We start from the raw sequence: 21,961 nt of genomic DNA on the forward strand, positions 1-21,961 counted from the left end.
TGTATTTGTGATTCTTTTACAGCGTCGGTGGCAGGTGGCTCGCGCATCCCCCAGAAGAACACAAAGCATCATCCCGTCCCCCATTGACTCTGCCCAATGAGAAAAGAGAGGCAAGAGAGCTGTCAACGTTTTTTTTCAGCCTCTCACCCCTAGTCCCCCCACCCAACAGTTTTACAGTTGCTTCAGTTCAGCGCTTCGCTTTATCTCACTCACAGGCTGATAACGGTTAGAACGACTATTCTATGAGAAATACGCCATTTGAGAAAAGACGTGGAGGAGTGCATTTTTTTGTTCGACTAAAGGAGCAGTACCTGATAATATCGAAATTAATATTTGATTCAAGTGGGGGAGTACTGTAATTTTCTTTTTCTCAGAAGATACAATTTCACTGAAGAGAATTTGACTTCCGATGTTCGGTATTCCGCAAAACGGCCCCTGGCTCGGATTATTTTAGCTCCAATTGTATTACAACAATTGTTGGATTTTTAGGTGGAATACATTTTGGTATGCCATTGTGAATTTACAACTCATATTTGAATTTTATACATAAAACAAATACCGCATCATCACAACCCAGATGGAAAATTTCACCTGAACAAGTATGCATGGTTTCAGTGTTGTCCAGCTCTGAGAGAAAGAGAGAGAGAGAGAGCGAGAGAGAGAAAAAAAACTACTACTGGACTTTATTTTGCATCCCATCTGTCTACTTGGGGAAAAACAATGTTTGGTTTAAGCAAAGTTCAGGGTTCTTCCCGGATTTACAGCAAACCCACGGTTTCCACGGGAGCACCAGGATTAAGACATCTGTCCAGGACCGGGGTACCTTCTTCAGACGGCTCAAATGCCTCCTCTAGGCTATACGTTGCCTTTATTATACTCCTTCTCATGCTAACACCCAGAGTAGATTCTTCGTGGTGGTAAGTAGCCTACTCTGTTAGTTGCATTCAAAGAGTATCCTTCACTCAAGCATACTTGCAAATCCTTGAAAACTTTTGTTCGCTTCTCAGCAATGAACGGATTGGCGCTAGGTTGCTTTTGATGGGATTAAAAGTGTGCCCGTCAATTTGAAATCTCACAGCGGGATCACAGACCTCCATTATGAAAGAAAGGAAACTGTTGCTGTTTAACAAAACAATGCGCCACCGAGGTGCTCGAGAATTAAATACGCAGTCCATTGGCGTGGCTGACAAAACCGACAATCGTTTTTTGGACACTATTCGTTTTCAAATATTACAGTGTCCAGAAGGTTTTTCGATGTCATCTTCGGAAATGAAATAGGGAGTCTAAAATCTATTTAAAAAAATATTAGAGGTGTGTGTGTGTGTGTGTGTGTGTGTGTGTGTGTGTGTGTGTGTGTGTGGGAGTGTGTGTATGAGAAAGAGAGAGAGAGAGAGAGAGAGAGAGAGAGAGATAGAGTGTACAACATTGTACTGATGTAATACCTGTTATTACATAAAGTTTGTTTATCAGACACCATGCGTTTCTGATAGTTTTAGTATCAGAATATTAAAACAAGTGTGAATTCTTTTAATATGTTGGTGAGTAAATTTAAGCTATCTGCAAGACGATTTACATTATGTAGGCGGTGCAGCACCTGTTGAGAATTACTGTCTCGTTAGGAGAACATTCGTTCCACACTCATTCCAGACAAAAGATGGCTCCATTTTCACTTGAAACGATTGCGTAGTTCGTTTAAAAAAAATCTATAATAAGATATTCATAATACAAAGATAACGAAGAGATAAGTATTTTCAGTCCCATATTCAACCCGCGTTACATTTAAAACGCAAAAATATTGGTTAAATTTGTAAAAACTGAAATTCCACAACGGAAACGAAGCATATTCAGTGGACATGATAGGGTATTATGCAAATAATACCTTGATATGAACAATTACGCTCATATCGGAAATCAACAACAACAATATGGACACATTTTTTATTATTATTATTTTAATTCACTATTACTATTATTATTGTTATTATTATTATCAGTAGTATTCTACTAGTTTTACACTAGATTGACTACTACTGCAATCTCGTGTAAAAGTAGTATAATTCCGTTACCCGTGATATACCCGTGATATATGGCCTCCATATGAAATTATGTTAATAAAACAGAGCCAGGACCGACCTACTGAAGTTTAATTCAACGATTACATTCGTCACATGCAATGTCACATAGACCTGTCTATATATGGAAATAAGCATCGGATATAAAAGCATTGGATATAACAACATGTCGGATATGGGTAGCTTTTTATCGTTGATTATGGTTAATTCCAAGACTATGGTTACACACTAATAAAGAATTCCCATTATTTTGTAACATAGATAGGTCCACCAAACTTTCAAATAAAAATGTCAGTTATGTGTATACACATTTTTAGACTGAGAATGGATTTATAGATACTGCCTCACAATTAGCAAGTACTTCTGATGTACACTTACCTACCCAAATAATCACTTCAGTTACAGCAAACAATGAATACCTGAAGCTAAATGGAAACCAGCCTAGATGTGGCCCTCCAGGGCAGGAATTTCCCATGTCCGCCCCTGATACAGTAGCCCCATTGATCTCAATGTGTTATGCTCCACTGCGATAATCCAGCAATGCAATTTCAGTGTCAGTCATTTCAGTCGCACCCTGGCCTCATCCGTGATCACAGTTAGTGAGCCCTCTCTGCGCTTAAAATACGAGTCCGTGACAGCTTTCTTCAGCCACCTGCATCTGGAAAACACGAGCGGTCTCAGCAGAATACGTTTGCTATTGAAATCTGCCTGCCAAAATGAAACGTTGACCTCAAAGCTAGTGGGCTTTGGTTTAAATTTCGTGTTTGGAGTTTTAGCTCAGCAGTAGGCTACAGGGCAGCACCCCACGACACCGTAGTCACGCTCCTCTTTGAAAGCAGGAATGAGATCTTCACAGAAAACACGCAATAACCCATTGAAGAGTAATGGGTAGTTTTAAAGTTAAAAGTCACTGCTGGAGAACTCAACTGCTTTAAGTAAACAGTTCTGGCTATTACATCAGCATTGCAATGTTGAGTTCAGAACATTATAATCACACATTTGTGAGTTTACACTTTAAAGGGTTACAGAAACGGCGCATAGTAGCGCATATTAATTGTGATTTCAGGTCTTTAGCAACACAAATGGGAATTATAGCCTTCTTCTGGCATGACACAGGCAAAGCAGTTTAACTGGCAATTTTGCAATAATAGAGCAATAAATATAATTTATGTAGGCCCTCCTGGCTCTTCCTGCATTTGCCCCAGCCGGTGTCTATAAACAATAAGGAATAATAAAATCATTAATTTGTGAGGCGCTTATGAAATTGAAATGCGAGTAAATGGAGCTAAAGCCGAAGTTAAGAAATTATGTCGGTATTATGTGTGTACGTGTGTGCGCATGCATTCGTATGCACATGTGTACCACATGCGTGTCCATATATGTGCACGTGCCAAGACAACATGCGCGTGTTTGTAGTCCACATGGACAGAATGAAGGAAATGTACACTGTTTGTAATTCCTGTATTTGGGCAGTAACTAACTTGTAGCTAACCTGCAACTAACTTTTAACTTTTTCCTGTATTTGGGTCAGTTTTTGCGTCCAGTAGCAAACCGTTCCTCTTCATACAGTTATATACTGTACATTAAAATGCTTTGAGGGAAAATCAACTTTGAGCCGGAAAAATATCCAGTACGAAAGACGTTAGTGCTGTGGTTTCATAACTACGTAGGCAATACTGTAGTATTTAAGGTATGTTTAATGATACTATAGCCTGTTTATGTCACCATCTTAATCAGTTGTCCCGCCTTCATCAGTCCCTAAATATGCTACAGTAAACTACTGCAAATGCTTATACAGTAGTTATTGTAATACTGTAGGCCTATTAATGCTGTATTAATTACAGGAAAGTACTGTCATTACCCATACAGTAATGTTTTCCAGACTGTAATATATTACAATAGGCTAATTCCTGCTATGAAACAAAAATACAGTAACTCACTGTTCACACTGCAGCCAGTAAGTTTACCATTCTGTAAAATCCTCATTAAATGCATTGCAATGTAAGCCTATTTGTGCAATAGTTCAGATACGTTATATTCACAAGTTACTATTTACAATGATACAATCACATGATTTCTAATAATAACAAAGCATCTAATAAGAATACATATGGCAGGTACTTAACTAAAATAGATGCTAGTCTGAAGGATTCTATTTATGTTGTGGTTTGTTTCTCTAAAGAATATAAAGTTTTACTGGTTGAGTCTTTGTTTGCCAATTTAATAATCTGTTTTGTGTGGCTGTCAATAATATCTACATTTCTATTGAAATGAAATTTAAGCCAATTCAAGCACCTTGCCTGATACTATATGAACGTACAACCTTTTCGTAATAAGATAAGTTCTCTAAACGCTAGGTCACACACAGCCACAGAACATGATGCGTGGGTCATGTCAGGTTATCAAACAGTGGTTGTGTAAATGAACAAATGCTAAAACCCCGATATGCTGTCAATAAATGTCAAAATCCTCAAAGGCGGTGAGGTACTGCAATAGCATTTGCTTTGGACTCCCAAGAATTGTTGCAATACATAAATACATCTTTTAATGAGTGGGGGTTTCTCAGAAATCAGTTTCCCCTCCATCACATTAACAAGCCCTTTGAAACAGAAATACACCAAGAAGATTTCATCTGACGCTACTGCAGTACCTGCTAATTAGCTAATACACATAAAATAAGCACTCAAAACTGGCAGGAAAATGGGATAGGACTGGACTCTGAGGCTTAGTTCATACTGTTTTGGATGTCTGCCATACGCAAAAGTTGGAAATCTGATGAATCAGTGCCGCCCAGTGACCATGAATTGAGATTAGTTCAACTCGGTGGATTTGGATCTGCGTTTAACGAGACTGGAAAAGCGCAAGGGTGGCTGTGATCGATCGCACGCTGTGGAACAGGTAAGGGACAGCGATGCACGCCACAGTCGGGCAGAAGCGTGGTGTTTTCAGTGTCCAAGTCCGGTGCGCTGAGCTATTCAATAAAAAAAACAATGCAGGAAGAGATTTGTGATCGGCAGTTACGTTATTCCGAACATCTGACAAACATTCCTCCTTTCTTCTCTGACCGAAACAGCTATTCCACTCTGTCCCATGTCCCAGAATGCACTCTGGTACTCCTTTCTGGTTTCTGGTATGTTCCAATTCACCATCTACCACTTGAAAAGTGGAGAAGAGAGAATAGCCCTGTTTCATTACGTTACATTACATTAATGGCATTTGGCAGACGCTCTTATCCAGAGCGACCCAGTGCATACCCATAACCAGGGATAAGTGCGCTGAAAGACCCTAGAGGGAAGTACAATTTCAACTGCTACCTGCACAACAAAGATAAGGACCAGGGCCTATTTTATTTTATTTTATATTATTTTAATTTTTTTAAACAAACAAACAAACAAACAAACATACTCCTGTTCTCAGTCCTACCCAGAAAGGGTCAGTGTGGGTGCAGGCGTTTGTTCCAACCAAGCAGCTATACACCTGATTCTACTAATCAACCATTAGAGTCGTTGCTAAGGACCTTGATTAGTAGAATCAGGTGTGTAACTGCTTGGTTGGAACAAAAGCCTGCACCCACACTGACCCTTTCTTGGAAAGATCGAGTATCCCTGATTTAGGGTTTATGACTGAAGACCTTAATAACAGCAAAGGGTCAGAGAGGAGCAACCTTCAAAACGGAGGGTCTTGTCTGTCCATGTCTGTGAGAAAAACTGAATGTGATTCATGACAAAATCTAACAAACCACCGTTATATGTTGTACAGATTCCATTTCATTTAGGTGCAGGAGTTGCCTGAAAAATGAAACGAAAAGAATATGATATGTTAGTTTGTTTTTGTTAAAAACTTTTAGGTTTGTGTCAAAGTCTAGGTGAGTAATTAAGAATAAATACAATTTAATTAGAAGTGTGTTGGCTGAAGCAACAATTGATAAATATATTTTTGTTTTGTCATTGTGGCTGTCCTGCCTTTCCTTGGATTTCATTTTATTTACCCAATAGTTTTATACATTTATAAAGAAACTATTGACAAACTAGTCTCTCTCCGCTTAAGAATAGTCTGTTTCCTTTTTTCTCCATGGCAAAAAATTGTCACATTACTTGGGGGTGTTCAAATGAACTTAAGTTTGGCTCTTTAAAAAGCCTTTTCAGGCCAAAAGGTCATTCCACCGATGAGACATTCTCGAACACAAAAATAAATATTGTTCACCGTGATCGTTCACACTTTTAGAAGTCTTAAAATGTCCACTAAGGATAAAACAGACCCCTCAAACAACTCATACCTTGCGATGTAAACAGTTTTCTTTTATTAACTGCTTTTTGATGGACCTGTATAGTCTTTACTCCGCAACATATTAAGGAAAATGAAAGCCCACCATTCTTGTCTTGCCTGCTGTCACAGATAGATCTGAACTGGTATTAGCAGTTGCATTTCTCCTCAAAGGTTTGAAAAACAGTCGCCTTTTCAGGCGTTTACATTATTTAATACTTCTTTTAGCCAGGGCGAAACAGGTGCAAGGTCGATGTGCTTAAGGAACTCAAAGGGCTACGTTCACAGAGGAAGTTCTCCTGGCCATAACATCCCCTCCCTCCCCGCTTGCCTGGCGCACACCACCGCCACCCCTCGTGAAAATCAACACTTTGTTAACAGCGCGGCTTTTATGACATGTTATTGTAGCCCCCGAGGCTAACGGTTTACAGCCGCCGTAAAAAAGGCCGGGGTGGAGCCGCGACCAGGCCGCGTGCGGGAGTCCGGCCAGGAGAAGGGAGCTCTGAGGGACAGGGGACAGGCCGGGACAAGCCCCGGGCCTTTCGCGCTCCCTGGCAGCTATCCCAGAGCACTTCCCGCCTATAACACGGATCCGGAAATCACCGTTTAAACCGTTACGACCGGTACATAGTACGGCGACAGAGCGTCGCTGTGACCGATGATGTGCAGCGGACGTCTGGTCGCAGTGACATTTCGGTTTTAGACAAGGCGACTGGAGTACCTTTTTACTTTTTGTGCAGGACAACTCTGTCGCTGGACTATAAACCCACCTTAACATTACTCGGCTCACATATAAGTGGCTCCTAGCTGTCCAAATACCTAATCTCAGTCCATACTCTAAGCTTGACCGTTACGAGCTAAACCATTAGACTAATCTGAGATCAGCTCTCATTATGATCAGAGGCATCTTCCAAGATCATAACTTTATCCGTTACAAGCTAAAAGGCTACATTTATCCCAGATTAGCACTGCTAATATCTGACGCTTCATGAACACAGCTCCAGAACCTTAACTCTGACCCTGATTTTGTATAAGAGGTCCAGACGCACTTCCTGTATAACTTTGTGAGTGGCAGGGTTTAACAGTGCATTAAATTAAAATAGCCAGCATTTTTTCCCTCCCATTTTGAATATTTTCCACATCTATCTAACCTGCTTTTGATCTAGTTAAATGTAATCAACGTAGGAGGTGCTGATTCGGTCGCTGTTATTTCCAGTGAAAGAGGTGACAGCCTAAATCAAAACCTCCTCTTGGTTAGGGCCACACACATTTTCCAGACCCTGCACCTAATAAGCCCCATTGACATGCCTGTTCCCCATCAAACATAACAGCATTACAAGGGGTGGAAACACCTATGGAGGAAATCTCAGGACTTACAGTACTGTGCCTATCCAATTTCGGGAGGAGAAGCAGCAGTTGTATGTCTAGACTTTCTGTATGTAGAGGTGAATTTTACATTTTGGTAATTAGGTCATTAGTCAGGTATTGCAGCTGTGTATGTGTGTGTGTGCGTGCATGGGTGCGTGTGTGTGTAAAAACCTGAGAATGCATGTAATGCATGGTTGTGTAATGAGATGAAAGGTCACCTCTGGAATTTGACAGAACATCATTCGACTGCACATTCTCCCTTGCATGTGAGAACTAGACCTGTGTAAGTCCATATGACCACTAACATATACAGGAGAGTTGCAGTAACTCTGGCGAGAATGATAAGCAGAGTGCCTCACTCACCACCACACCCCACCATTTACACTGGCTGGAGTTACAGTCGGGGGGATTGTGGGATGCTTCACGCCATTCACGCCACAAACGAAAACTAGAAATATGTCTTTTTAAAAATCGTTCAAACTGAAATGGACGGCGGAGTCCACACGGAAACTATAACAACAACGACAGTGACAAACAATATCATTGGGCTCGCTTTCAGAGCAATTTCATCCAGCTGCACGAATGATAAAACACTGACAGCCAATCAACAGCCAACCAAATTTACAGGAAGTCACGTTCAAAATGGCCTCTATCCAGCATTACCTGCACGGAAGATAGTGAAGGATGGGGAATCAGACAGGCGTAACAGGAGTGGAAGCTGATTTACTGTTACATTACACTTATCCAGAGCGACTTACAGTTGATTAGACTAAGCAGGAGACAATCCTCCCCTGGAGCAATGCAGGGTTAAGGGCCTCGCTCAAGGGCCCAACGGCTGTGCGGATCTTATTGTGGCTACGCCGGGGATCACACTGCCGACCTTGCGGGTCCCAGTCATGCACCTTAACCACTACGCTACAGGCCGCCCTACGACAACAGGAGTGGAAACTGCTTTACACCCAAACACCACTGTGTGTGAGGGCTGCATCCCCACCCCACCACAACTGTGGTCAGGATATCGGCCAGCGCGTAGTCCAGCAGCCGGGCGTCACTGCGACCGACGGCGTGCCATGGAGGTCGCAGGTTGCAGCCACTGCATTTGGTTTACACTCTGGGCAGCTGAAGTGTGTTTACACTTTTAGCTAAGGACCACAACCACAGTTTACGCCAACAATTCGGCTGAGCGACATCTTAGAAAGATCCTTGTTGGTGGAGAAATTGATTGTGGAGGGTAGCAGTGTCGTTTTCCGCAGTTTGAGGTGTTCTGGCTCAAAACAGTCACTCCTACACTCTGGGGAGCCACCTGTGGGTCATTAGAGGGCAGGTCACGAGATGACAAGAAAACGTTTTCTTATTTACAGTGTCAGTATCAGCACATGAGTATATGATTGGCAGAAGGCTAATCCGTTTTCCAGTGACATCAGCACCATGGAGATTAAGCACTATATTAGTTACAGTGTACGGGAACATAAAAAAGTTTCAAAAACTTTGTAGATTCAAGATTTGTATTGTCACGTGTAACTAAATTCAATTTTCCTGCTCACCCAGTTGCAAAAAGAATAGAAGAAGTTATATTTAAATGTAGGCTTATGTCATTTCTTTAATAGATTGATGTTACTTTGAATTATTTATTGATTCTTAGCAGATTTTTTTTATTTTTTATTTTTATTCAGGTGACTGCTGTTTGAGACATGGCGTGAGAATATTTTAACACTCATACACATCGACAGTAACACCTACATACATGATGAATTCTGATTGTAACCATGAACATATGCAGCCTCCATAACAGTTGATATTGGTGTTAAATATTTGAATTCATACTGCCAGTAGCATTCTATACAATATTAATATTATGATAGCGATAGTTTCCCTGCCCACAACAAAAATGTTTTATTTAGTTACTTGTGATCCATTAAAACTTTAAGTAGTTTTTTAAGATGCCAGTTCTCCCACAGCTTTCTCAGACTACAGATCCAACTGCACTTCCCCCTTGAGCACACGTATAGCTAATTACAGGAAAAGTTGCCCTAATTGCAAATTATTTTTGGGACATACAATAACGTTCATATATGCAAATAAGGTGCTCCTGTAAAATTGTTCATATGAAGTGGTTTATCTGCTTTGCATGGTTGGCAGGTTGGCTAATTAAATTAATTTCAATTCAACTTTAATATTCTCAAAGAACAGTACAGGCATTTCAAAATTCATGACTTAACCTTCAGTCCATTTCCTCAGCTGAATTGAAAGTGAACTGACTCCAAACTCACGCCATCAAATACAATATTGAATGGGTTGAACGATAAATAGATGATCGGTAGCTATTTTATGGATGTTTGATAGATGACGGAAAGATGTGTTATAGGTAATGGATAGATGTTTGATAGATGATTGACAAATGTTTGATAGATGATCGATACATGATTGATAGATGTTTGACAGATATTTGATAGAAGATTGATAAGGTCTGATACATATTTGATAGATGTTTGATAGATGATTGATAGAGGCTTGATAGATTATTGATAGTTGTTTGATAGGTGGTGGAGAGATGTGTGATAGGTGATGATAGATGTTTGATAGATGATTGACAAATGTTTGATAGATGATCGATACATGTTTGATAGATGTTTGACAGAGGATGGATAGATGCTTAATAGATGATTGATAGTAGTTTGATAGATGGCTGAAATAGGATCAATAGATGATGTGTAGTTGTTTGATAAATGATTGATAGATGTTTGATAAAGGATCAATAGAGAATGGATAGTTGTTTGATAGATGTTTGTCAAAGGATTGATAGATGATCGATAGCTGTTTGATAGATAATTGGTAGATGTTCAATAGATGGTCAACAGATGTTGGATAGATCACCAATAGATGTTTGAAAGATGTTTGATAGTTGTTTGATAAATGATGGATAGTTGTTTGATAGATGATTGATAAATGATTGATAGGTGATCAATAGATGTTTGAAAGATGTTTGAAAGATATTTGATACTTGTTAGATAAATGATGGATAGTTGTTTGATAGATGATCAATAGATGTTTGAGATGATGGAGCATGATGTATAGATGTTTGACAGATGATGGAGGATGATGTATAGATGTTTGACAGATGATGGAGGATGATGTATAGATGTTTGACAGATGATGGAGGATGATGTATAGATGTTTGACAGATGATGGAGGATGATGTATAGATGTTTGACAGATGATGGAGGATGATGTATAGATGTTTGACAGATGATGGAGGATGATGTATAGATGGCTGATGACTGACCGTGCGTGTCTGTGGGCACAGGTACATCGGGGCACTGGGGGCGAGGGTCATCTGCGACAACATCCCGGGGCTGGTGAACAAGCAGCGGCAGCTGTGCCAGAAGCACCCCGACATCATGCAGTCCATCGGCGAGGGCGCCAAGGAGTGGATCCGTGAGTGCCAGCACCAGTTCCGCCACCACCGCTGGAACTGCAGCACGCTCGACCGCGACCACACCGTCTTCGGCCGGGTCATGCTGCGCAGTAAGTGTGTGTGCCTTTTTCCTTTCTTTTCCCCCACCACTCCCATACCAAAATGCAGTATAATGCAATATATTTAACAATATATTATATTTATTATCACTACCCCTTAATACGTGGGCAAATATACACTTTTTAGCACTTCCTGAAATTGACATAAAAATGCTTTGCTCTTGAATATATTACAGATATCCACATACGTATTTATGATATATTGCAATATATTCCATTTCTGTAAGGGATGTTACACCCCAAAACCCTGTGGACAACATAGGGTGTGTGTGTTATTCACAAACAGGTGGAAAGGCTAGGAGGGCAAGCAATATCAGACAATCTGGTTAATCTGCATTCTAGGCTTGTAAACCCTCTTAAAAAAACTGTTCATATTATTGTACATTTTATTCATTTTATTAGTATTATGCATGCTTCCCGTCTTAACCAGGCTGAGGGCCTGGCAGACATGCCCAGTGTTAAGGCCCATCCACACCAAGAACGATAACTATCACATTAACTATAAATATGTTGGAGTCCACACCACAACCATAATGACAACGGTGACAAACCATTGGGCAAATCATTGGGATCACTTTCAAGGTGTTTTTTTCCAGCAGCGTAAAAGATAAAACACTGACACTAATTTACAGGGCGTCACGTGTGACAAGACATTATTTACAGAACGTTAGTGTTATCGTTCATTAGCGTTTACTGTTACGGTAATAGTTATAGTTATGGTTATAGTACTTGGTGTGGGTGGGCCTTATTATAATACTGCTTGGTATGTATGTATTTGCATATTCAATATCTGCACACCTGGTTTTGAATATGTTGGATATCCTGATTATGAACTTGCTGGTCAGAATAGCTTTGTATTGTTTATTTTAAACTTGATTAATGTCTGTCACAAATCTCAGCAAGCATTTTAGTCTCATATTTTAGACTTATTTATTTCTTATTTATATTACTTTTTTTAAACCAAATAAGTCAGAAATATTGCCAATGACACGGATGGTGCAGTGGGTAGCACTGCCGCCTCACAGCAAGGAGGTCCTGGGTTCGAATCCCCGTCGGCCGGGGCCTCTCTGTGCGGTTTGCATGTTCTCCCCGTGTCTGCGTGGGTTTCCTCCGGGTACTCCGGTTTCCTCCCACAGTCCAAAGACATGCAGGTTAGGCTGATTGGAGAGTCTAAATTGCCCATAGGTATGAGTGTGTGAGTGAATGGTGTGTGTGCCCTGTGATGGACTGGCGGCCTGTCCAGGGTGTATTCCTGCCTTTCGCCCAATGTATGCTGGGATAGGCTCCAGCCCCCTGCGACCCTGTTCAGGATAAGCGGGTTCAGATAATGGATGGATGGATGGATATTGCCAATGAGGCATAACAGCCTGACTCAATTCAAGATTTGCCAATAGGGTAAGAAAACTTAACGTGTCAAGCAAACAATGACTTAAAACTGAAAACAGTTACTTAAAATAGTAAATGTACTAAGTCTGTACTAAGTCTAACTATGAGACAAATACATGTTAAGACAGTTTAGGCTGCACAGATGTATACATTTTATCAGGTAGACCAGGACACCAACTTAATGCAAATATTCAGCCATTCATGTGGCAGCAACTACAGTTGAGGCCAAAATTATTAGCTCCCCTTGTGAAATCAGACAAAACCTTTGATTTCTCCATGGAAATGACCAAGTGTTTATAGTTTGTTTCCAAAAAGTTCAAATCTGTCAAAGGACTGAATGTGGAAAGTTTTGAAGTCTTGGGTGCTCATGGTATAGCTGATGCTCATAGCTGATTTGCACTGGTTTTGCTTTCGTTTGGAAAAAAGGCATTTTGTGGAGTGTATCCAGATTTGCAGTGGTGGATGGAGGTGAATAATGTATAATGTATTGGGCCTTGAGGATTGTCAGAGGATCTCTCTCTATGTAAATCAGTCCTAATGCATCACAGGAGTGTGACCAAAAAGCTGGTCTCAGGGAAACTGGGGCAATGTCCTACAACTATACAGTCTTCCAAGCAACTTACACTCTCTTCGTCTCACACACACACACACACACACACAAACATACACACACACCTACACACACACACACACTTGTACACACACACACAAAAACACATGTACGCACACACTTACACAGACACACACAAAAACACATGTATGCACACACTTACACACACACACATACACACACACTCACACTCACACACACACACACATACACACACATGTACGCACACACACATGCACACATGCACACACACACACAAACACATGTATGCACACACTTACACACACACACACACACACACACATACACAATCATGCATGCATGCACACACCCACATGCCCACACAAACATATATATGCACATGTGCACACACACTCCCACACAAAAAACATATGCACACACACAAACCTGCACATGCGCACACACACACAAAGACATACACACACATGCAAACACACATGCACAGACACGTACACATGTACATATGTACACAAAGGCACCCAGAAAACAAGTAAGCACACACACAAATATGCACACACACACACACACACTAGTTCTTGTTTGTTTACAGTTGTTAATGGACTGCCACACATGGTCAATAAACAGCAGAAGGAGAAGCATGGTTGTTGTCATCTTCCCTGTGCATCAGCGCCAGAAACCGGAACCCGGCTTGCATTTCTCCAGACGTGCTGTCATCTTCTGGGGAAAGGCCATTCGTCTTTCACTATCATAAAGTGTTCCCTTCTGGGGGTGGCTTATTGTGCATTTGAGAAATTTCCCACTTTTTCCTGTTTGCTGGGTGACCTCTGAGCCGGAGACTGGGAATTCTGGGAGCAACATTTTTTCACTCAGCTTCAAGTTAACCGAAGCAGCATCAGCGTCAGGGAAGTAGTGTATCAATGTCACTGTTCACCATAGGACTGTTCTTCATGAGCAACTCACAACACATGCACAATACATAGTAAATATTACGATCTAAATATACATAAAAATAGATAAAGTGAGTTAATATTTCGAAATTAAAGGCATATAACATTTCATCATATTAATCATACTGTATATGTTACCCATTATATATATTGCTGGGTAAATGGCAATTATTTGTATGCAAATTGTGGGACAGTGCTATGCAATTATCAGGCCTGCAAAGGTTTTATTTTCTCTTTTGTCTGAAACCTTTCTATAATTGCAGCCTAACAGGGTGGATGTCCTCAGAGCACAAGTAGCAGACAGGTCGATGCATCCACATGGGCCATGTATAAACAGTAATAGGAGCTGTAAATATTTGGATAGATGTTTCTGGAAGACAGACGGAAGGCCCACTCCCTCGTTTATCGCCCCCTCGCTCCGATTAGCGTTATGAGACGGAATGAGAAAACGAAAGTAATCCGCAACCTGCTTTTTCGTCTTAAGTGAAAACACACGCAGGTATTCCGAAGGCGGTCATCTGCGCGGCACATGCCGGGCGGCTCCAGGCTTTAACGCACAGCTGTGCGCACGTCAGAGAGACAGAGGAACACTGTCCGCACTTGCATTCCTCAGGCCCGGTTCACCTGACAGTCCGCGGCGCACAGATATGCACGACGGAGAAAGTACTTACACTCCCAGCCAGTGTTTATTCGTCTGAAGGCGTTGTTGATCATCCACTTTTAAAAGCGAACCGGGCGTACAGCGTGACATTTTTTTTTTTTGCCTTGGGGTTGACGAGCTGATGCGGTGAAGATTGCCAAATCAAAGTGGCCACATTTAAACAATTTATATAGCAAAGCACTGCTCATTTGAGAAGGATTAAATGTACAATAATATTTAAAAATGGAACAGTCACATTCGTGGTTCATACATCTTTACAGACAATACATACACAACTGTCTTTGCCTCCTCCTATATACACTCACCGAGCACTTTATTAGGAACATTTTTACTTTATTACACCTACTTATTCATGCGATTATCTAATCAGCCAATTGTATGGCAGCATTGCAATGCATACAATCATGTAGACACGGGTCAGGAGCTTCAGTTAATGTTCACATCAACCATCAGAATGGGGAAATATTTTAATCTAAGTGACTTTGACCATGGAATGATTGTTGGTGGCAGACAGGGTGGTTTGAGTATCTCAGAAACTGCTGATCTCCTGGGTTTTTTCACGCACACTAGTCTCAGGAGTTTGCAAAGAATGGTGAAAAGAAAATCCAGTGAGCAGCAGATGTGCAGACAGAAATGAGATGAGAGACGTCAGAGGTGAATGGCCATACGGGTCAAAGCTGACAGGAAGGTGACAGTAATGCAGCCATGCATTACAGCAATGGTACGCGTAATGGTAATGGTAATGGTAGTAACAAAAAAAAACGAAGGCTTATAGTTAACCCCCTTCATCGGCGTGTCTTACACAGGCAGCCGTGAAGCCGCGTTCGTGTACGCCATCTCCTCAGCCGGAGTGGTCTACGCCATCACCCGGGCCTGCAGCCAGGGCGAGCTCAAGACGTGCAACTGCGACCCCCACAAGAGGGGCAGGGCCAGCGACGACAGGGGCGACTTCGACTGGGGCGGCTGCAGCGACAACATCAACTACGGCATCAAGTTCGCCAAGGCCTTCGTGGACGCCAAGGAGAAGACGGTGAAGGACGCGCGGGCGCTGATGAACCTGCACAACAACCGCTGCGGGAGGATGGTGAGCAGCCCGGTCACTTCTCCCACCGTCGGACTGGTCTTCTGGGGCCTACAGGAACCGAAGCACCCTAGTACCCAAGACCCAACCCAAGGCTTAAACAAGGCCTTCTCCTGCCCATAATTACCCAAAACATTTTAGGCCATATCCACAAAGTTTTTCAGTTTTGACTTCTACCTCATAATGGATTAGATGAAGATATGTACAAGGGAAACCTCACCATAGATCAACACGGTCACTCAATAGTTATTTATGAATAAGGGTTGTGATGGAGAATCAGTTTTTCCTTTTATTTAAGTACAGCTAAGGTTAGGAAATGATAGCTGTGCTGTAAAATCCAGCTATGCCAGCTTGAAAATTGGTCAAGCTAGTCTTAAACTGGCCTAGCTGGGTATGGGCTGGTCAATCAGATGGTGCTGGCAGATTGTCTGTTTCAAAACATAGCTTGAACAGGTCAAGCTGGGAGCTGGTATTAACTGGTCAACCAGCTACCAGCTGTTTTAAAACCTAGCTTGAGTCTTTTTGAGCAGGGAGGGAGATTGAAACACTATTCAGCTTGTTGTGGGTGAAAACTGTCACTATGTGTTGCCCTTGTAATAATTATAGCTGGCACAAGCTGTGTACAAGCAGTGTTAAGTATAGGGTACACTTCAGTGGTAGGAAAACATTTTCATTCCATCTCAAGAGTTGTAGAGGGTGGCCTTCAACCTTTCAGACAAGATTTCAAATTGTTTTATATTATCGTTTTATTATTGCTCAGCACCCAATTGATCAATTAAATATTACATATTTAACTCACTACACAGGTGGTTTCTTATGTCCAAATCGGTCGCTGATTTCAGGGTGAAAACACCAATCAAGTGCATGAGTGAATATACCTGGTTTCTGGTGTAGTCAATACCTCAGTCCCCAGAAAAAAACAGCTCAAGCTAGGTTTTATAAAAGCTGGTAGCTGGTAGACCAGTTCAGACCAGCTTCCAACTTGATATGGTTCAGCTGGTTGACCAGTTCAGACTTCAGGCTACCAGCTTGACATAGTTTAACCAGCACAAGCTATGTTTTGAAACAGCTAGTTGACCAGCTACCAGCTCAGACTAGCTGTTTGCCCAGCTCATACCCAGCTGGAGCAACTTATGACCAGCTTGATCAACTCAATTTTCAAGCTGGTCAAACTGGCATAGCTGGATTGTATAGCTGGGTTACTCTCAGTGCTTTGTGTAACACTGTTTTATTAATCGGATATATTTTCTTGTCCTGGCAGGCTGTGAAGCGCTTCATGAAGCTAGAGTGTAAATGTCATGGAGTCAGTGGCTCCTGCACACTGAGGACTTGTTGGTTGGCCATGTCCGACTTCAGAAAAACTGGAGACTACCTTCGCAAGAAGTACAACGGGGCCATCGAGGTCACCATGAACCAGGACGGCACAGGCTTTGCAGTGACCAACAAGGACTTTAGGAAGGCCACTAAGAACGACTTGGTGTACTTTGAGAATTCGCCAGATTACTGTCTCATGGACAAAGCAGCAGGTGGGTGAGACAATATGTGTGCATAACATTTATATATAAGAACATATTTTAAGATGACGAAAATATAATTATGTCAGTACTAGCATTAATTAATTCACATGGTCAAAATGTTTCACCACAAAGCAACAGCTAATGTGTGGTGAGAATTCTGGGACAAAATGGCTGCCATGGTTGATACTATTGTGATGGTTGAGCTAATTTTCTCCTTTTGTCTGTGAACCACCTGAAATCATCAGGTAAAAGGCACTGTATTAACACAGTGTTTCATAATTATTATCATTAACCCAAAACAATTATGCTAACATTGTCAAATTCACCATAATATTGCTCAGAGGAAGACAACTGTGATTGATCGCTTCGCCATGATTGGAGTGGTTAATCGTTTTACGATAAGCCAGGGCCAGTTGTTTTCATACATATGTGGAAAGAACATTTATTCATGAATCATTCCAAGTACAGCTGGCCTTAGTTTATGTCTTTATGGTGAATCAGATGGACATTAGAGAAACAAAGGGAATCCCTGGTTTTCATATACTTGCAAGCCAATGCTAAATCAACTCTGGCTAGCATTGATTCCATCTTAGAATGCATAATTATTTGACCAGTTGCTGCTTCGTAATTTCATCTAGAATTCAGATGAATACACCCCAAGCTTTATTTGGAGTAGCATTTACCAAAAATGCATTCCTTCATTCAAAAACTTAGCTGTATATCTGCAATGCCTGATGTGTATAGTGCTCCCATAACAATATTTATATGATTCACACCATTTCACAATGCTAAAAAAGTTAATATTAAGGTGCTTTCCTATTAAAGTTCTGTAAAGCATTAATATTGAGGTAACCACTTTAGATATATTTTAACTGTTGGCCTATAAGAAGCATAAATCACCAGAGGCAAAACGCTAAGCAAATGCAAGGCTGCTTATATGTTTTTGAAAGACTAAAGAATTAAAAATGGTTATTTTTGTACAACAAGTGTATAAACAGTCTGTTACATTAATTGTAAAAGGTGATTTTCTGTTACAACGGGGCCAAGAAACACATTAGCAGCTGCATTACCGAACAGTGCAGTATATTCAATGATTTTACCTGATTTTACCTGCAGTACATTTCATGTATGATGATGAGACTCTCATTTGTAATGAGAAAGGCAACCTATCATGCCATTTGCTCTGAAGTCATGGTCTAATCCTGCTAGAAAATCCAGCTGTGCCAGTTTGAATATTGAGGTCAACCAGCTACGGGCTGTTTTAAAAACATGGCTTGGGCTGGTGAAACCATGTTGGGAGCTGGTCTGAACTGGTCAACCAGCGAAGCAACTCTTTCAAAAACCTAGCTTGGGCCGTTTTTTTCAGCGGGGAAAACTCCCGTCTCGGGGGAGATCAAAGGGGCTGGAATGATCCCTGTGAAGGGCTGGGTGAAATGGAGACTAGACGGTGTCGGTGACGGGCGGGTCTTCCCCAACCGCACAGAGGAGGGGTATGGGGGATCCTCACACCTGCCTCCTCTTAGCTCGTCTCCCAAAAAGCCCAGGGGGGCGGCCAGGGTACCTCTGCCCTGTTAATCCCTGTCACTCTCCCACACTCTGGCCATTATGCCGTAAGGAACATTCTGGAACAGTGACATGGGGGCATGGGGGGGCGGGGGGGGGGGCACTAGTTCCCTCACCGCACATACTTACTGACAGGTAAAGGCAAATGTTGGTAAAAGTATTCAAAAAAAGTAATAACACAGACTAAGCTAAATAATTTTTTTAATGTTTCTTCAAATTCTGGAACAGAGCACTGTTCATCTTGACCATTTACCTAGTCAAACACAGCTTGGATTTGCAAGAGTCCGGCTTCTTAAACATACACCAAATGGTTGGTTGGCAGAGAGGTGGGGGTGGGTTGAAGGATGGGGCCAGGGATGTTTCCAGAAGCTTAAAACACTGTCATTTCAGGAGGTCAACAGTTCCTCCATTAGCACCCCCCCCCCCCACCACCCCTCTTCTTATTGGAATTCATACCCCAAGGATACATCCAGCTCATTTTTCAAATCCTACTCTCCGTGTTCCTCAGCGTGGTTCTCACATTTGTTTGAGAGGGGGGCTCCAGGGGTGCCAGGGTTTTTCAGGTACTCAGCGTTCTCTGACAGAAGCTTAGTTCTCCCTGCTGAAAAGAACTGCTCAAGCTAGTTTTCAAAACAGACATGGTTTAGCAGGTTGACCAGTGAAGACCAGCTCCCAGCTTTACATGGCTTAGCAGGTTGACCAGTTCAGACCAGATCCCAGCTTGACATGGTTTAGCTGGTTGACCAGTTCAGAACAGCTCCCTGCTTGACATGGTTTAGCTGGTTCATCAGTTCAGACCAGTTCCCACCTTAACATGGTTTAACCAGCTCAAGCTATGTTTTGAAACAGCTGATAGCTGGTTGACCAGCTCATACCCAGCTAGACCAGCTTATGACCGACGAGTGTTCATTGCTCTCAGAACACCAGAGTGCCCTCTGGATGTTTGGAAATTCAGTGCCCTGGACACTTCAGCTGTTTTATCTAAGCATCTGATTGTTACAAAAAATATATATTTCTGTGCGCTCCATGATGTTTGAAGGACATCTGAAATCGGAGCGGATATTCACAGTTAATATACAAATGCACCCCAAGTCTTCACTTTAGATTGGATTATAAATACTTAACTGTCCAATAGAAGGCTGCTTTCTTGGCAGAGTTAATATATATATGTGCCTGCAGCGTAGTGATTAAGGTACATGACTGGGACACGCAAGGTCGGTGGTTCAATCCCCGGTGTAGCCACAATAAGATCCGCACAGCCGTTGGGCCCTTGAGCAAGGCCCTTAACCCTGCATTGCTCCAGGGGAGGATTGTCTCCTGCTTAGTCTAATCAACTGTACGTTGCTCTGGATAAGAGCGTCTGCCAAAATGCCGTTAATGTAATGCAATGTAATGTAATGAAAGGAAACGGTTTGAAAGCCTCTGTTCTGTCCGCGCCACGGCAGGTTCCCTGGGCACGGCCGGGCGAGTTTGCAACAAGTCGTCACGGGGGACGGACGGCTGTGAGGTCATGTGCTGCGGGCGGGGCTACGACACCACGCGCGTGAAGCGGATCACCAAGTGCGAGTGCAAGTTCAAGTGGTGCTGCGCGGTGGAGTGCAAGGACTGCGAGGAGTCGGTGGACGTGCACACCTGCAAGGCCCCCAAACGTGCCGAGTGGCTGGACCAAACCTGAGGGGGCCCCTTCCTCGGGACTTCCTGTGGGCCATGGCATTCTGGGATATAGAGTCCATCCCTCGCATCCTCCGATCCCAACCCTTCTCTCCGTTCCGTTGCATGGCTTTTAATTTCACTGTCTCTGCAAAAACGAAAAAAAAAAAAGCACTAAAACTAAACTCCATTTCCCATGAGCGCCTAGCACAAAATGCTCAGTAAATCCCCCCCCCCCCCATTACATTTATTTTGGAACAGGGCTGTAAAGTGCAAGGGCTGCTATTATTTGCTTCTAACTGTGAACCTGTTGTGTTGTGTGTGTTGTTTTGTTAATGCCAATGTTTAGAGAGGAGAGTATTTCATCTGAGTGTTTTTTTTGTATGGGGGGGGGAGAAAGGTGTGCTGCTTTTAAGATACAGAAACTCATTTTGAGCATTTACAGTCATAACTTGGGGCAAATATTCTGTATTTACATCATTTACATTTTGGGGGGGGGAGGGGAGGGACGACTGGTTTGCGCACCAGAAAATATAACCATGGCCTCTTTACCCAATAGGTTGTTTTGTCTGACATTGGAGCATGACCGTCACTGGGCCAGACTTCTCGGGTTTGGTTGCGCTTGACTTTGGCAAAGCATTGGCACTCATAGGCAAAAGCAGTCGATTGCAGAAGTAGGATTCTGGCCTCTCCTGCAAGCACGGATATGAAGCCCTCTCCGAGGGGCTGAAATGGCTTTCTGCATTCGGACGTTGCTCCGAGCTATCACTGCTTTCCCCCCGCCCCCCCAAAATTGAAAATGTGGACGATGAATGGTTGTTTTATTTAAAGCGAAGAAGAAATAAGAAAAAAAAAGCTATAAGTTCCTTGTCTGAAGACGAACCTGCACTAAGGACATTAGCTAAAGCACGAGCAAAAATGAATGCGTTTATACGTATTCGTTTAGGAATTATGAGAAGAAAATTACTGACGTGGACTGGTGCAAAGACAGAAAGAGTGAATCCGCCAAAAAAAAAGAAGAAAAAATATTCCTCTCCACTTCAAGGGATGTCTTTGACAGGGATTCCAGAATGGGGAATATGCCAGTGGACTTTTTTTTGTTCTCCTGCTTGCTTGTGTATCTTGTGTATACCGTTTCATTATTTTAAAAACAGAAGTTCATATAAATATATGGTATTAGAATGTCAGTAGAATTGCTGCTTTTCCTTTATTCAACAGTGAAATGCTTGTGTTGCTTCCATGCAGATCTGGATCTGCCATAGACTATATGTCCTATGGCACATACATACAGAGTGCACACAAATGTTTTATTATGTTTTATCGATAC

General features: G+C 42.1%; 1 protein-coding gene across 2 annotated transcripts; it reads left to right on the top strand.

The window, feature by feature from the left end:
* The first annotated feature begins 218 nt into the window (after positions 1–218).
* On the top strand, positions 219–20,968 carry wnt2bb (wingless-type MMTV integration site family, member 2Bb). Of its 2 annotated transcripts, none has more exons than XM_061256879.1 (5): positions 219–917; positions 11,008–11,234; positions 15,630–15,907; positions 17,166–17,430; positions 20,430–20,968. In XM_061256879.1, exons 1-5 carry the CDS (start codon positions 721–723, stop codon positions 20,657–20,659), a joined length of 1,197 nt encoding a protein of 398 aa, XP_061112863.1. In that variant the 5' UTR covers positions 219–720; the 3' UTR covers positions 20,660–20,968. The 2 variants fall into 2 exon arrangements, with proteins under 2 accessions (XP_061112863.1, XP_061112864.1); XM_061256880.1 differs by having other exon boundaries at positions 11,008–11,228.
* Positions 20,969–21,961: the final 993 nt, after the last annotated feature.

Source organism: Conger conger, chromosome 10, assembly GCF_963514075.1.
Source record: "Conger conger chromosome 10, fConCon1.1, whole genome shotgun sequence".
Classification (NCBI taxonomy): domain Eukaryota; kingdom Metazoa; phylum Chordata; class Actinopteri; order Anguilliformes; family Congridae; genus Conger; species Conger conger.

What these genes read in the sequence shown, in the direction of transcription:
- wnt2bb (XM_061256879.1), top strand. Translation starts at nt 721, where the DNA reads ATGTTTGGTTTAAGCAAAGTTCAGGGTTCTTCCCGGATTTACAGCAAA. An exon ending in AGAGTAGATTCTTCGTGGTG is followed by an intron (nt 918 to 11,007) that starts GTAAGTAGCCTA and finishes CTGTGGGCACAG; the next exon opens with GTACATCGGGGCACTGGGGG. An exon ending in GGTCATGCTGCGCAGTAAGT is followed by an intron (nt 11,235 to 15,629) that starts GTGTGTGCCTTT and finishes TGTCTTACACAG; the next exon opens with GCAGCCGTGAAGCCGCGTTC.